Here is a 12,021-nt window from a genome sequence, read left to right as displayed (position 1 = left end):
ACAGCTACTCCTGGTTGTAGTGACTGCTCAGCTCTCGTTCTGCAGTGTCTTTATTCTCGAAGGGAGGAGATGTTTCAGTGGTGATGTCTTATCAGCCAGCTGTGTGTGCGCGTGTGTGTGTGTATGCACTCAAGTCTGTAATGAGTTTCTGTCGTCAGTGAGCTGTCAAGGCCTCTCACTGGCTGACATTGGTTCTGCTGAAAGCACACACACACACAGGTGACCTGTGACATGACATAAGGGACTTGCGTCTTCCCTCTCTTGAGGACACATGACTGGATTTGCTCAATAACACTTCAGGGAGTAACCACTGAAACAGCTGGTCAGAGTGACGACAGGGAGAGAGGGAGAACAGCAGTGGTGAAGTGGTCAATCTTGAAAAAATTCAGCTGGTTTGCTTGCAGTCTTTGTCTCCTCATGCAAACGCACTAGATTAATGTCAAATCCAAATCCAGTGTTATGTAAATGAACGACCTTGGGTCGAAACTCTTGATCTGATGTCTGGACAGTGTGTGTGTCCTGCTCAGTGCTGCAGCCATATGCTCTGCACTGTATTAACAGATGTGTTCTGTTAAGACGATCAAGTTCACATTATTTGATGTTAAACAATGTTGCCAAAATGCTATGTCACTCTCAAATAAAAGACTTTCATCTCATAGTCACACTGTTTCAAGTAAGTTAGAGGCATTCTTTGAATTAAAAAACCATGTGACAGACTGCAACAACTCATGTTTCCTTTAGCTGTTTGTTAAAATTTTCTTGAAGTTTCAGAGTGACTCATTTACAAGATGAAGTCACTGATGTTTTTTTTTTAAAGAAACAAGAATATGTTTTAAGTTATTTTTCATTAGTCAGCTGAATATGTTTTTGTTGGTGAGTGATGTCGAATATAGGGTGGTGGTGTTGAGTTGTTTTTGTTTCCAGCTTAACCGCTGAATTATTTGTCCACTTGTACAAAACAATTGATTTCACCGCATGAGGGAATTGTTATGAATATACACAGGACGAAGAAAAATAAACACAGTTTTGGCCAGCCCTTGTTTGTCGATGGAGCAGGATGGCAGCTCTGCAATGTTGAAATCCCAGGCTGAAAGTAAGTGCTAGGTTAGGTGAACTTAGAAGAACAGAAGAATTCATTCATCAATTACAAAGAAAAAGACCAACAAAGATGTGTGTGTGCAAAGCAGTCACCAAAAAAATGTTGGAAGTAAGTTACTGCAAAACTTAACTGTTATTTGTACATTTCATACGCATTTTATCAAAGTAACATAGTGTGTAAGATACTTTGTCATCTGGAGGTGGAGGGGATGGTGTAGGTGAGAGGTCTGTCAAGCTGCAGATCACTGTTCCCTACCAAAAACTAGCAACAAAAATAGTTGTTTTTAGCAAATCATTGCTGCCTTATGCTGATTTTCCAGCGTTTTTTAAGCCTCCAAACACCTTTTAGCAACCTTTGGCTGTGTCTCCAGCTGATTTTAAGCCACCCTAAGTATGTCTTTTAGCAACCCATCACTGTATTTCCAGCAACTCTCAGTCACCAAATGTGGATGTTTTTTAGGGACCTGTCACTGTATTTCCAGCTGATTTTAACTCACCATAATTATGTGTCTTTTACCAACCCATCACTTTGTTAACAGCAGCTTTAAACAACCAAGTGCAAATGTTTTTTTTTCCGTGACTGGTTGCATTGTTTCCAACAGGTATGGTGCCACAAAAAGTGGTTGTTTTTTACAGAAATATCACTGTGTATTTAAAGCCAAAATACACAGCACAGTACAGTGGCTCTCTTGCACTGGGGCTAGATCTCATGGTCTTGCACAACTGAGGTCAATTGATTTCACTGAAGCTCTGTGAATACATTCATTAGTACTTTGTAGTACTTTGTCCTACTCCACTCTCTGCAGTGTCATATTTGTGTGTGTGTATCATGAGTTTGTCTCATGAGAGCCAAAGAGAAACAGAGGCACCTTTAAAAGCTCTGGGTGACCTTGGCTGTGCTTCCAAACAGAGTTTTATCTTTGCCACAATGCTGACTAAGTCAGATAACAACTACAACAACAGCTATTATGGACTCATTAACCTGCACAATATGAAGGGAAGAGCTGTGCACGTCAGGTGACCTTTAATAGAGTTCCCTCTCAGACAAAAGTATTGGAAAAATATTTTACTGTGGTAATGTCATTTAAGTTAAGCAGCACAAACTCAGTGTCATTTAATTTGATACATTAAGTTATCCTTTTTTTTCATACGATAAATGACAAATAATGTGCAGTTAAAATAAAATAAAGTTCAGATAAATGTGTTTAGAACAAAAAAAACTGAACAGTAGTTGTTTCTCAGAAGCCAGTACTGTATTTTAATAAGTCAAACACACACTGGGCACATTGTGGCATTGCTGACACCTACTTATAGGAAGTGAAAGTAATTTTGTTGTTGATCTTACAGGAAACATTTTTTTTCAACATCTACAGCTCAGAAAAAGACATTTAAGTACAAGTAGGAGAGATTCAGACAAAAAGCAGGGTAGAGATGAGGAGAGGGGTTTGGGTGGAAGAATGGGAGGGCATGCTTAGGGAGAGAAATTAAGGGGGAAAACAAAAGTTTAACACTTCTAGATAGTGCAGCAGAACACCTCAGGAGATATTGTCAACCCCTCACCTTTTCATTTCCTGTCTGAAACAAACACACACTTACGCACACACACACACACAAACCCCATGAGCCGTAGCTCATAGCTCCCAGCTGTATATGAGTGCAGCTGATCCACCACGCTCCTGACACATGACTGCTGCATCTTTCTCCTCACAGACACACTCAGTCAGTTGCATTCGGATGTTCTGGGGTTTGCATCAGGAATTTAAACGGCAATGTTGCTTTATTTTTCTGTGAGCTTTGCAGGGAAACTAGATATAAACTCAGTGAAACAGTCAGCATGCCACATCTACATGACATTTCCTACTTTGTGGTTATCTTTAAATACAACCAAATATTTCTCTATTTGCCTTTCCAGTTATGTATGTCTTCAGGTTATTTGCATGTGATTATTTAAAGAGTAATAACACTGCGAACATAAAAGAAGGACAATATCTTCAACAGGGGTACATGTGTGACATGAGAGCAGCTGCGAAACAGATTCTGTTTTTCATTAATAGAAAGACTCATCTGGATGTCGGAGTGTTATTGTCACTTCCTACGGACCAAAACATGACGCTGTGGTGTCTGAACATAATTAAAGAAACACATGTGCCTAAATGTTGAAAAAAACAACAAAACATTACAGATATCTGCAGCTCATTTAAGAGAAGTAAAAGCACGATTTTAAGATATTTTCACCTAAATGTTGTAATCTCTGACTCAATTGGATGAAATTTAAAGATTAAAGATTAGATCTAAAATTCAGTTTTGACGGCTCACAGTATTAAAATAATAGATGTAGCCAATCTGACGTCACCCATTGGTTTGTAGACTACAGTTTTGAGGCATTTTGACGTACCCTAGACGACTGAAATGTTAAAAATAACTTCCATGAGCTGGAAACACACTGAAACAGTGACAGCTACAGCTACATCTATACTATATCTTAGGTTACGCCATGATTAAGTTACCTAACCATTGCTGTTGCCATGGTAGCGACTTGACAATAGATGTTCTGACCAGTGGTAATTTAAATTTAAGATAAATCAAATTTTTCACAGTGAATGACTATACATTTATGAATATTGTAAATTATAACGTGACTAGTCAAAACAAAAATGTACATAGCTCGAACTGATGATATGATTGTCAGCAGCTATAAACACGAAGGATGAGCTTATGGTTTCAAAGCCCTAGTTCTCTCTCTCTCTCTCTCTCTCTCTCTCTCTCTCTCTCTCTCTCTCTCTCTCTCTCTCTCTCTCTCGCACATGCACGCACACACACACACACACACACACATACACTCAACCTCTTTCTGCTTTTCTGATTTATTGGAGTGGCAGACAGGGTGAAAACTTGATGGATGGCGGTGATGTGATTAATGGTCGATGATGTAGGTGTGTGTGAACTTAATGTTCCAGCCAGCTGATTTAACATGACTGTAAATGTCACCTTCTACACAGAGAAAAAAATCTCCTTTTGAGTAACAACAAAGCAAAAAATGGAGCAGGAGGACATAAATTATAAACATGTCAGACAAGAAAAGTTCCTTTATTTACCTGCAAAACACCGTGAAGAACTTTTAGTCTTTCTGAGCCAGGATTGATTTCAGCCTTGTGAAACCACAACACAGAAGCTTTAGAAGAAACACACTCCTACAGTATTAACTTCTGTGTTTTGATTGATGATATTTTTCCAGAGAATCTCAATTGACTATATAAGGTTTGACTCTTCGATCACCACTGTGGCAAACCACGCTTCAAATAAATTTTGGAATGCTGGGAAGCAGAAAAAGTAATCGCTACTGATTTGATCTTTCTAAAATATACACTTTTATCGGATTTCTTTCAGAAAACTATCCCGTTAGTGGCTCAGATGGAAAGACCGAGTCCGTGGCGAACCTTCAGCCGCAGCCATCCCTCAGCTCGCTGCAGTCCAGCTCTCCTGGTCCCAAACGCTCTGGAAACACTCTGAGGAAGTGGCTGACAAGTCCAGTCCGCCGCCTCAGCCACGGCAGCTCCATTAAGAAACCTCCCAACAACAAACAGAAGAAGCCTGGTAAGACAGTCAAATAATAATAACATGTTACTGACGAGTTTAATAAATGATTGAATTGTGTCAAACTGTCACATTTTAAAGCATACCATAAATTTTTCATGTTTTTTCTTACATTTGAACCCTTTAAATCCTTTGAATCCTTCCATTATCAAAATCAGCCTGGTAAAAATTTTGACTGTAAAAAAGAACCTGCTTTGTGCTTCAGTATTTGAGCTTTGCTGCAGCGTCTCATTTATATTATCAAACGTAATATTTGCTGACGATAAATGTGTCCAAGTATTCACGAATGCACTAACAGCAAAAGTTTTTAATATGCAGGTTCCTGCTTGCAACTGTCCCACCATTTGACGATACAGCTTTGACTTAACAGTTGTAACTAAATGTTCAATGTAATCAGTCTCAGTATCCGTCAGCTATCGGTCTGATGACAATTTAGTCTTTGGGAGCTGTTATTATTTCAGTGGTTCCAGTGTAGCCAACAGATTTCGGGGCCAAGACTTCCTCTTCTGTGTGCTGGTCATTGTTTTCAGTCCAATCGGCAACTTAAGACACAAAAATGGAGTTGTAGTTGAGAGACGACGTCGACAACCAGATTTTTTACACATGTAGTCAGCTAATAAAGTTAATAATAAAGTTAAATTTCATTTCAGTCAGTGCATTCAGTTTCTTCTGCTTCAACCAAAGTTTGCTCACACGTGATTGGTCAATACATCTCGGACGACAAACGGAAACAAATGATACCAAAATCTTGTCAAGTAGGACGTTATTTATTCTGAATGAATCTGTAAATACAACCTAACTTTTAGTAGACTATTCAAAACTTCCTGAATTTCTAAATCCTAAAATCTCATGATGTCTAAATGTAACCCTGTTGAAATATGTTTCCATGTGTAAATTTCTGAGTAATGAACGGACTGATTTAACAGGACCAGAAAAAGATGAGAGCAGGAAGAGTATTGACCTTGGACAGCCTGACCCTGCCCTGCAGGGTGACATCAATGAGGTAAGCATATTGCAACTTTTGTGGTTTGGTTTTCCATAAATGGTATTTCATAAACCTGCTGACGTTTCATAGCTTAAGGTCAGCCCGCTTTTTAAAGACATTACCAGTGTTTCTGTTTACTGAACTTTTATCCAGATGAGTTGAGGCTATTTTTACTTCTGATAATTTCTTACAGGAAAGTATTTTTACACTCTGCTTTCTTACCCTGAGTAAGCAGAAAAACTGGAAACGCTTAACTAGATTCATGAAAAGTAGAAAAACATACCCTTTAACAACAAGCGGTCTGATGGAAACATGAATTTTCCCAAAATGGGCCTTAAATTAAGTGTAGATGATTGTCAATTCTATTTTCTCCCTTTTTGATTTTTAGTACTTTGATTGGAGGACAGGTTTTTTATTTTTACTTCAGTTTAGTTTAGTTTGTTTTATTTTATTTTATTATAACACCACAGCTAAGTCTAAACCACTGCATTTCTGATTTTCTCAAAGGTTTGTTTACATCAGTAATGTTTGAAGGTACAGCAAGACCCATATGGTCAAATATTATTAGATATGAAACACCTTGCATGCTGATTTTTCATCTGTAAGTTCCAGTCACACAAGACATATGTGACTAAATATGTGAGTGCACCAAATGCATATGGTCAAAAACTAAATTAATCATGTCATCTTACTAAACGATATTCATTACCTCACCCCGTTTTATGGCTGGTTATCTGTTTCTGTCTACAGATCATGTGTAGTTTAAAGCTAATCTATCTGCTCGCCCCTGTCTGTGGTGAACATGTCATACCAGCATAGAGAGATTCATTGATAATATCTGCATTTATGCTACAGACAGTAAACCTCTTAAGTTCCTCTTTCTATGTGTGCATGCTTTCGTTCTCTGTAAAACACCAATACACCCACGTATGAAAACTTGTGATCAAGTCCTGAATTACTCAATGATTAATGGCAATATGAAACCTCTGAGTTCTTCGAATAATTTTTATACTACTCATGTTGCTGATAAGAATGATGCAAGTGCAGTTTAAAGGGACACTTCACACTAAAATCAAAAATACATATTTTTCCTTTAGTTCTGTTTATCAGTTTGTTTTGTTTGAGAGTGTTGGAGGTATCAGCCGTAGAGATGTCGGCCTTCTCTCCAGTATTGGCACTGCTTGTGGTGCTCAAAACGACATAAAAAAACACACATAAAAATACATTTTAAAAACTCGACTGCAATGTCTCTTTCAAGAACTCATGAACCAGTTACTCAAGATAATCCGCAGGCCTCGTTTTGATCAGTTTCACGAGGAACTATTTTCTTTCTACCAAACTCCGCCCGCGAAACACATCAACGAGCAGCTATCATCACACATTAGCCGAGGAGGACGCTATAAATATTGACATCTCTGGTGTCATGAGCATGTAGCTCTTGTCGTAGATGCCGGCCTCATGGTAACGCAGTTGGCAGGTGTCGTTTGGTAGAAAGAAAAAAAATGTCCTGGTGCTACTGAATAAACATGGATTTAACTCAAAATTAGCCCTGTGTCTAAGAGTGTGCCAAAACTCGCTCAGAGACTCTAATTCAACAAACTCATCAAGCATGACCAAAACCATGACGAGCTACTCATCTGTGATTTATCACCACTTCCCCAAACTAAATAAAATGTTGCATTACTCATTACTCATTTCAAATTTGTGAAGAGGAAATTCCAAGTTTCCAAGAGCAGCTGCAATGTTTGTTAAACAGGAAGGCAATGGCAGAAATTAGAAACAAATATCAAAGAGGAAGGACGTGTTATATATATTCTCTCTCTGTTATGTATATTCTCGTTATACATTTCTTATATATTTGGGCATCCCTGCCTTTCAGTTCATGTTGTGTTTATGTCTATTTTTGTTAAAAACTGGTCATAAAGACTAATGACAACCAAGAAGGTTTGTCCAATCAGGTGTAATTTATTCCAAACCAAAAGTCTGACAGAATGTTGATTTAGGTGTTTGGAGAGGCTGATATTTAATGATGAATTGATCACTGTGATCAATAAAGTGACGTTTGAAGTGGACAGTTTAAAAGTGAAATTTAAATCCTGACTCCGAATTCTGCGTCTGTGTCCCTCAGGGATTCATCAGTAAGGAAGGTAACCTCCTCTCTAAGCCGCCCTCCGGGATGCAGAGCGGCGGGGAGGAGGAGCCTGACGAGGATGCGCACACCCCTCTGCCTCCTCCCATGGAGATCATCAAAGACCCTTCAGCTCAGGATGAGCACAAGGTGAGGCGGGAAGGAGGTTTCACTGCCGGTTTCTCTCAGTGTTGGTCATTTAGAAACTGAAATTGATCTTCAGTGGCTGTTAGATTAACATGTAGACTGATGATGACTTGAAGACGTCTGCTTTAAATATCTTTATTTAGAATTTATTCTATCTGTCCGCTTACATCTCCCAAACCTCCAGCAGCTTTTGCTTTTATATGCTTCCTTCTGACAAACTTCAATTTTACCTTTTTTTTTCTCCAGTTTGTTCTTTCTGTGTTGTTTGAAATGCTTTAACTTTTCATTTGGTATAAATCCTGCAGCCTGTAGCTCGGCTCTAATACGCGGCAGTCCTCTGCTAACTAACAGCTGTTCTTTCACTGCTTTTTGTTACATTTATTTTTTTGCCAAAACTCTTCTTTCTTTATATATTTTTCCCCCTTTCTTTCTATCTTTCCTATATTATTTCTTTTTTCACTCTTTCCTTCATTTGTTCTTTTGTTCTCTTGTTTGTTCATTTGTTCTTTGGTTCATTTGTTTGCTTGTTTGTTTAAGCTGTTTGTCATTTCTTTCCTCCTTTCTTTCTTTGGTTCTTGCATTTTTTTCCCTTTGTTTTTTATTTCTTTTCGTTCTTTCTCTCATTCTTTTCTTTGTTTTTTCCGCTGTTCTTTGTTGAGTTCTTTCCTTCATTTGTTTGTTTTTTTCTGTAATTCTTGTTGTTTGTTCTTTTGTTGGTTCATTATTTCTTTTTTCATGCATTTGTTCTTTTTCATTCATACCTTCTTTCTTTCTGTTCTTACGTTTGTTCTTTTGCAATTCATTATTTCTTTCGTTCTTTCTTTTTTCTTACATTTATTCTTTCTTTCTCTCATTTGTTCATTGTCTTGATTTATCTTTCTATCTGTCTATATATCTGTCTCATCTTTTTTCTTTTTTTCATTCTTTATTTCTCCCACTCCCTGCCTTCTCTCCTTCACTGCCAATCTGTCTAACCTGCTGTTGCTTTTGATCCTCCCCTCCTCTTCCTCTCTCAGTCTTCTTCCTTGCTAACGTCTCTGCAGTCGTCCTCTGAGGTGCCCAGCGCTGCAGAGCTGGTTAGCGCCATAGAAAAACTGGTTAAAACCAAGATGGTGAGTGTGCATGACTGCATGATCTGGTGGTACACATGGCCAGTGTAACTAAATAGATTTTCTTTGACGTGGGATGCAAACAAAAACAGGAGGTGCAAACCAGTTATGTTTACAATGAATCTTATGGGCCTAAAGGCTGAAGTGAACACAGTAGTTTTTACCTGTGTTCTCCGTTAAGCACATCATATCTGGATAGTTTTTTGCTCATTTCATTAAATTAATACACTAGTAAATATGTGTCGTGCTAACAGTCATGCAAGTACAGTATAGCATTCTTGTGTTGTACTACATTTGTGCTCACATTTGTGTGTGTGTGTGTGTGTGTGTGTACTTAGTGTTTGTATTTTCAGTTAATTAGCTTGTGTAGCAGTAGTAGCATGGTTGTGTTTTGTGTTTATATGTTGCCATACATGGACAATGTGTTAATAATACATGAGAGTTTTGAGCAAAAGTAATAAAGGTAAAAATAAATCTATTTATATTTTCACATAAATAGAATTATATGTTTAGTATGTATAATTATACATGTGTGGCCTGGAACAAAGACCTGTGGGACTCCACAAGTTGGAGGAAGATAATGTTATTTTTAGTAATAGCTGAAATAGTTTCTGTTGCATCTCATTTGCCAACACAGTGCCTAACCTATTTGAGTAAAACTTTGTGATTCAGGGTTCTCCAGGGATCCTAGAAGGAGTTGTAAGTTATCCCTGCAAGATCTAATCTGTAGCATTTGGATTACTCACCGTCATCCAGAGTTTGCAGAATATTTCTCTAAAGTCTTATACTTTCCGTCAGTTTATCCTCTTCTTAAGAAACTCTCATGTTTCTTTAAACCTCCTCCTTACTCCTAACAGTTTCTCACTCTAGCAGCTCTCTTTAGGGCTAAGATGCTTTGTGAGTAACCTTTATCTTTATTAGGACCTAGTATGAACTAGAGGGGAAATTCTTAGAAAATGCCACAATTTTAAGAAGTCACAAGAAGAAATTCTTTGTATGAGGAGGCTTTGCAATTTTCTAGTGTTAATTATATCTAACAACTAGAATATTTTTAGATTTCAGGAGGTCCCTGGTGCAAAACATTATCAAATGGGGACAGAAATGATGCTATGAGATCTGTTACCATGTCAGCATATTTTTCAGAGAAAGTCAGTTGGAACAATCGCTCTTCAGCCAAGAATCAGTTGAGATTTTATATTGACGTAGAATTTTTTAATTAAGTGGTAGTCACTTTTCAGTCAGTACAGGTTGTTCCTTGTAAATACTAAAGTCCAAGCTGCTGCTGCCCTCTGCTGTCACGAAATGATAGTTTACCTTAAGTTGTTGCTTATTGAGCACAGAGGGTGTTGAATGTTGTTCATATTGCAAAACCTTCCTCAGGAAAGTCTTTGATTGTGGTCTGAATAAGTATAATAGACTTGACAAAAGATAATTTTACTGATGTACAGTTGTGGATGTGATAGTGTGGCTGCTTTTCTGAAAAAATCATTCTAAAAAGGGAAAAAGATTGAATCCACCTCTTAACACTGACCTCCTCCCCTCAGACCCTGGAACCAGGAGTGTACCCCGGCTTCTCCTCCCTCTCTCCACCAGAGCAAACCACTCCTGTCCAGCCACGAAATCCTGAACTGGAGCAAAGAGCCAAAGCTATGAGAGGACGGATGTGAGTACTGTTGTGTATTATCCTAAATGCATCATTCTGCCACTTCTTTTACTGCTACGACTGATTCTAATTCAAGAACTACTACTTTGCACAACAGTGTTTACCACCACAATCATCATGTTACGTTGCTAATGTAACGTAATGGTGATAGTTAATGGTGATAGCATGTCCTCAGCTGACGTTACGGTGCACTGTTTATTCTGCCCAGGTTTGTCCTGAACGAGCTGATTCAGACAGAGAAGGACTACGTCAAAGACCTGGGCATCGTGGTGGAGGTGAGTCTCCCACTGCTGAGGGAAAACACACCAGTGCTTTTCTGTATTTGATGATTCTGTTATAATTCTAACATATGGATGTTATATATAAAGAACAACCAATTCTAGAAAAGTTGGGGCGTTTTGAAAAAAGTCAATAAAAATAGAATACAACAATTAAAAAAAAAGAATAGGACAGGGGCAGCAAAAGACTGTGAAAGTTGTGGCATGCAATGATGACGTGATGTTCACCACTTTGAAAAAAAATAAAATAAAAAAATGAGGGGGCAAATAGTTCAGCAGTTTAAGAACAATGCTTTTTGGTGCACAATTGCAAGAAATTTAGGGATTTCACCATCTATAATCCATAACCTGATGGACTATAACAAAATTCCCCAGTTTGGTCCTAGGGTCCAGGTAGACTCATGAAGACCTGTATCCAGTGGTAGTCTATATTAGCCCTCTGCCCTGCAGCATGTTGTACGCTATAGTCCATAAGTGAATGTATTGATCGTGCAGATTCAATATAGCCAATCGTATGACAGTACGTGTTTTCGTGCTTCTTTTTTTATGTGCGAGTTACCACAGCTTTTCTGCACGGTCATTGTTTATCTCTGCCTCTTTTACTCTTTTGGCAGTTTTGTGATAAACACAGAACCTCTGAATGTAGCTTTAGTAAGAAAAAGGCTGCAAACACTCTGAGGGCTTAATAACCTCTCTGTGAAACGGTCTCAGCGAGATGTAAAACATCCCTCAGGCATTCTGACATTATTTATCATCACTAACTGAAGAGAAGTGAGCAGAGCATCCTTAACCTGCTGACCCTCTGTGACCCTGCAGGGCTTCATGAAGAAGATTGAGGAGAAGGGCGTCCCTGATGACATGAAAGGAAAAGACAAAATTGTCTTCGGGAACATACACCAGATCTACGACTGGCATAGAGAGTAAGTTCAGCATTCGTGCTCAACGACTGAAAATGGACCAAGAGCGGGAAGAGAGGGATCTGTGGTGTTCCTTTATTTGAGCTTACTGATAACATCCAT

The 12,021-nt window shown here is 38.4% G+C and overlaps 1 protein-coding gene across 1 annotated transcript in view; it reads left to right on the top strand.

The window, feature by feature from the left end:
• LOC121948995 (kalirin-like) overlaps positions 1–12,021 on the top strand; it is a 70,792-nt gene that overhangs the window by 41,592 nt on the left and 17,179 nt on the right. Inside the window, exons 12-18 of the mRNA XM_042494579.1 lie at positions 4,486–4,692; positions 5,619–5,695; positions 7,806–7,955; positions 8,969–9,064; positions 10,606–10,724; positions 10,933–10,999; positions 11,819–11,922. Of these exons, the coding sequence (XP_042350513.1) occupies positions 4,486–4,692; positions 5,619–5,695; positions 7,806–7,955; positions 8,969–9,064; positions 10,606–10,724; positions 10,933–10,999; positions 11,819–11,922 (820 nt within the window). The remainder of the gene's footprint in view (positions 1–4,485; positions 4,693–5,618; positions 5,696–7,805; positions 7,956–8,968; positions 9,065–10,605; positions 10,725–10,932; positions 11,000–11,818; positions 11,923–12,021) is intronic.

This window comes from Plectropomus leopardus, chromosome 10 (assembly GCF_008729295.1).
Source record: "Plectropomus leopardus isolate mb chromosome 10, YSFRI_Pleo_2.0, whole genome shotgun sequence".
Classification (NCBI taxonomy): domain Eukaryota; kingdom Metazoa; phylum Chordata; class Actinopteri; order Perciformes; family Serranidae; genus Plectropomus; species Plectropomus leopardus.
The sequence above is the reverse complement of the archived record's forward strand: the minus strand, read 5'-3'. Positions and strand labels throughout refer to the sequence as shown.